Raw genomic sequence first — 4,712 nt, 5'->3', positions numbered from 1 at the left:
ATCATTCAAAGCCGTCCAGAACTGGGCCTGCTGAAAGCCATGTTTGAAACTGCTCTGTACTGCACTGTGTCCTGATACAGAAAGAAAAAAAAAAAAAAAAAAGCGAAATAATTAGATATAAATAATAAAACTGTACTGTATCATTAAAAATGTGCTGATCTACAGATGGGGACCATTTGCGCCAATAAAACAAGAATATATTGTGTCCATTGCTCAGGCCCATGTTAGCTTTAGGCTCTAATATGAATAATTTATCAACTTTAGACTGATGAGTTTAAATATCTGAATTTATTGGGACCAAGAGAGTGTTTCTACTGTTCATTTTCTGAAAGATTTTAAGATGAATTATACAAAATACAATTCGGATTAAATCACTCTCATTTAGTGTTAAAGCGCTTTGAGTGGTCGGAAGACTAGAAAAGCGCTATACAAGTACGGCTCCATTTACCATTTACTCTCTGTTTAGAGGTAAATAAGAGGTTTTACCTTTCGATAACATTGCACATTTCCCAGCTGTGGAACTTATAAAGGATTATTTCATCTTCTGCATCATGATTGAAATGGAAATGTGTTTCTGTTTATCATTATGAAATAGGTCTGAAGTATTATGGTAGAACATTTCTAGAGTACAAATAGTTCAAATGGAATCCAAGAGTACAAATGGAAGTTTGAGAGCCCCCGCTCTCACTTACGCAGATAAACTGGAAACAAATCAGCAGTGCCGTCTGAATATCAATAGATCCATATATTCAGATTTCTGTTTGTTTTTATTTGGTTTATTTTTACATTACAAACTTAACACTCTCTTCTGCACAACCAATAACATCTTGTAAATTAGGATCAATAGCAAAATTGGATCTAGTAGAAGGCTAACAGCATCTGTTATCATCCAAAAACCCAACAAAAGACAAAGCCAAAAGGTTCCAAACATGCAAAGTGAATTTGGTTAACACTACCGTACGTAGTCCGTTGTAAATTTAAATAAGTCAAAAACAAAAAGTAAACCAAAGAAATATTCATTTATTTTATGTCTAATAGTGATTAGATACTTCAGATCTAAAGGTCCACACTGCGGGTCCATGGGTCTTTATTCTGAGATGGTCATGGGAAGACTGGGTAGGACACTGGTCCAGAAATGCACGTAACGCATTCTCATCTTTTCTTGCACATAGTTTCTGTCCATTTTAGAGTTGATCTCCAGGAACTTGTGTCCATCGCCGGTGAATGTAGGCCAGGCAGTGGGCACTCCCGACTCTCCTATGTTGGGATCCCTGTGGACATAAGAAGAGAAAAGGGCAACTGAAGTGTGACCCATAGGTGTGTTTGATGTCATGAAGTTCCCATGTCGCGTGTCTGCAGAATTATACCCAGTTCTGGCGAAGTTGCTCCAGTAGGCGATGAAGTAGCGAGAGACGTCACGGTGGCGAGGCCAGTACGCCAGCGGTGTGGTGAAAGGCTTTCCGAACACGTACTGCAGGTCATCAGCGTGGTCGGCTCCCATCCAGCTGGGGTAAGGCTGGGCAATGCCGCCCATACGGTTGGGCTCAGAGAAAAGGTAGGAGTAGGTACGACCGGTTCTTTGGAGAGATGAGAAAATAAATGGTATCTGACAACGACTACATGAACTGACAGAGGCGTCTGAATAGCAAAATCTTATCCTCACGTGGCTTTGGCAGCATGAAGGTAGAGGGCAGCCTGAGTAGGAACCAGGAAGATGTAGTCCGTTCCAATCGCCACAACGGTTTTCTTGATGGTCTCCCAGCTAGGGTTTGGGCCCCAGGTTGAGGTGTATGTGGAGAAACCGTGGTCCACAGCAGCCTTGCCCTTCTGAGTGTACGCACCCAGGAGCCTCTTCATGTCATCGCTGAGATCCGGAAGGTTTGAAAATTATGTTTGATAAAACACCACAGCTTTAACAATGGTAACAATAGAATGGTATGCTGCTCTCGTTGTAGAATTGTCAATGTTTCACGCGGCTTAAACTCACATATGGGTGTCCACCAGGGGGGAGTTGATTGAAGGAATATCTAAGCCAGTGAAGAGGTGTCCGTCCATGTCGTTGACTCCAGCGATGTAGTCGATCTCAGCCGCGTTGTGGAACAATTTGGAAGGCTCATCCGGCACGAAGTCGCCGTCGATCACAGGAGACAGGACCAGGTTGTAGAGAATGGGGTCTGACAGAAGCAGATACAATGAGATATATATCTAACTGTATGTTTTTTTACATAATTGGAATTATAAATTCCCATTTGCTAGATCTCAAGCTGTTCGAGGTCTTGACGGTGTTTTGGGGAACAAGTTTCCCTTTCAATTTAGACCACATTTTGGATGAATTTCCAGAAAAACGTAAAAAGGTAAATGCTAATTATTGCCATCCACATCCGGTGAGGATCCAATAAACCTTTGCAGAAGAAGGGAACTGACTTTTTCATCTATGCATTGTTATGGAAGAAAGTGCCACAATGTCTCAAATTAAAACGTAAAGTATATTTTATGCTGTCCTTACGATCGGGTGAACTGGACAAATTGAGAGAGCCGGCCAGCGTGAGACGCGCAGGATCAGTCATCTTCAAACAGGAGGCCATAGTCTGATCGGTGGGGCAGCCGACCTTAACAGCAACCTGGAAAGAGGGTTTGAATTCGCTTGAATTGTCTACCAGCCCTGAAGTTAAGTAACTATTCCACAAAAGTGCAGCACAGAAGAAATAAATCACGTAAGAGTAGCGGTTGTGCACCTCCTCAGCGAACCTGCGGGGGTTCTTGTTGATAGCCCATGGGCAAGTAGCGACGCCGCTCTGGGAGATGGCTCTCTTGATCAGCCCTTTGTTGTGGGGAGTGATAGTCTGTGGGTAAGACATATTTCAATATTATATATATATAATTATTTTTTTCAAAGTTGGATTAAAATTTTGAAACTGTGAATTTCATTTGAATTTCATATCCATCATCTATCTCTACACCCAGAATGAAACAAGAGAGCTTTTCACCTGGAAGCTGACACTAGCTCCGCCTGCAGACTCTCCGAAGAGGGTGATGTTGTCGGGATCTCCTCCGAACGAGCGGATGTTCCTGTGAACCCAGGCGATGGCGGCCTGCTGGTCCCACAGACCGTAGTTTCCTGTCGAGTATCACATTTTTCACTCAGTTGTGGATCTTTGATTTTAGAAGATGTTGGAGGACCAACATCTTCTAATTCTGTTGTGAAAAAAAGAAAATGGCTCCTACCAGGTAAGTCAGATTCTCCAGTGCTCAGGAAGCCCAGGCTGCCCACACGGTAATTCAGCGTCACCACAATAACGTTTCCTCTGTCTGCAATCTCCTGCCCGCTGTACAGATAGTTGTCCAGGAAGGTGGCACCCATCGAGCCTCCGGCAAGGAAGCCTCCCCCATAGATCCAGATCATAACGGGCATACCTGTGGACACTAGAAGACAGAGAGAATGGGAATTAGAAGTTGTGTGGATCTTTTAAGGATGCCCCTCTGTGGACTTCTCTCAGTCTTTACCTGAGCGGCCATGAGGAACCCAGATGTTCAGGTAAAGACAGTCCTCACTGCCTCTGGTATCGCTCATGATCATGTTCACCTGCATGCATCTGTTGCTGTACTCGGTGGTCTTCAGAACACCTGACGAGAGACCCGCGCAGTGTGAGAGCAGGTAAGACATACATACACAGTGGGTGAGAAGTCCAGTCATTCTACCCACCGTCCCAGCCCGGGTGACGTGTTGGTTTCTCAAACCTTCCAGGGACGTCAGCGAAGGGAATCCCCCTGAAGACGTCCATGTGATGGTGATACCCAAGACGAATGTTCTTTCCCTGCACCATACCTCCCTCTGTGTACACCACCCCGAGCTACAGAGGATAAACACAAACATCTTATTTTACTTTAATTTTCACATAAAACTACTCCAAATGATGTGTGGAATGCTCCATTTAGATTTCCTTTTGGCATGTTTTGTAAAAATAAAAAATTGGATTCAATCAAGTATGTAATACAGCAATTTAAAGAACACTTATTTAAAATAACTGGGTTAGAAATATATTGTGACACAACCGTATGAAGACTTTATATACATATATCTATATATATATAGATATAGATATATATATGTGAATATATCTATATATATATATGGAATAACATTTTTGTGATACTTACGGAGGCCGCAGAGACCGCCTCCAGAAACACGGCAACCGCTACCAAAATGCCCAGCTTCGCCATCATGACTAAACTGTGACAACCAAGTTGATGGATGTCTAGGCTTTTATAAAAAGAGACCCCTCCCCTCAACAACATCTGACCAGTGTGCAGTCCGTGCGCCTGCTTTTTCCACTGTTAGATAACACGTAATATTTAACCACCTTGTGTCCACAGCACTTTACATCACACTTTATATCGATTACCTCAAACTCATTAAAACCTCTCCGGCTGAACCCAACTAACATATGTAGCGATCAAACAAAGATTCAAGCCAACTTCTAAACATATGGGTTTTTAGTGGATATTGGTAAAATATATTGGAGAAAGAAAGGGGGCATCCTTCTCTTGTGCTTTGAGGAAGCCATTTGACTCTGTTGAAGGTTTCCACTCGACAAATGTCAAGAGGTCAGAATCTTGGCCACAAGTTTTGAGTCAACATTTAAAAGGGACACATCATAAAAACACCCTTGATCAGTCCTTGTGCTGTACATTTGGGAGTGTGGAATGCACAC

General features: G+C 42.8%; 1 protein-coding gene across 1 annotated transcript; it reads right to left on the bottom strand.

Annotated features, from left to right (window-relative positions):
- Positions 1-1,087: 1,087 nt before the first annotated feature.
- Positions 1,088-4,224, bottom strand: LOC306751991 (bile salt-activated lipase-like; the record flags this gene model as incomplete). The annotated part of the gene is made up of 11 exons (XM_079235679.1): positions 1,088-1,271; positions 1,368-1,577; positions 1,664-1,864; positions 1,988-2,174; positions 2,507-2,621; positions 2,736-2,843; positions 2,988-3,118; positions 3,226-3,423; positions 3,505-3,624; positions 3,704-3,851; positions 4,159-4,224. 11 exons carry the CDS (start codon positions 4,222-4,224, stop codon positions 1,088-1,090), a joined length of 1,668 nt encoding a protein of 555 aa, XP_079091805.1.
- Between the last annotated feature and the right edge of the window lie 488 nt (positions 4,225-4,712).

The sequence above is a fragment of the Taurulus bubalis genome (genome assembly GCF_910589615.1).
Source record: "Taurulus bubalis genome assembly, chromosome: 19".
NCBI classification, from domain to species: Eukaryota; Metazoa; Chordata; class Actinopteri; order Perciformes; family Cottidae; genus Taurulus; species Taurulus bubalis.
This window is presented reverse-complemented; position numbering and strand designations above follow the sequence as displayed.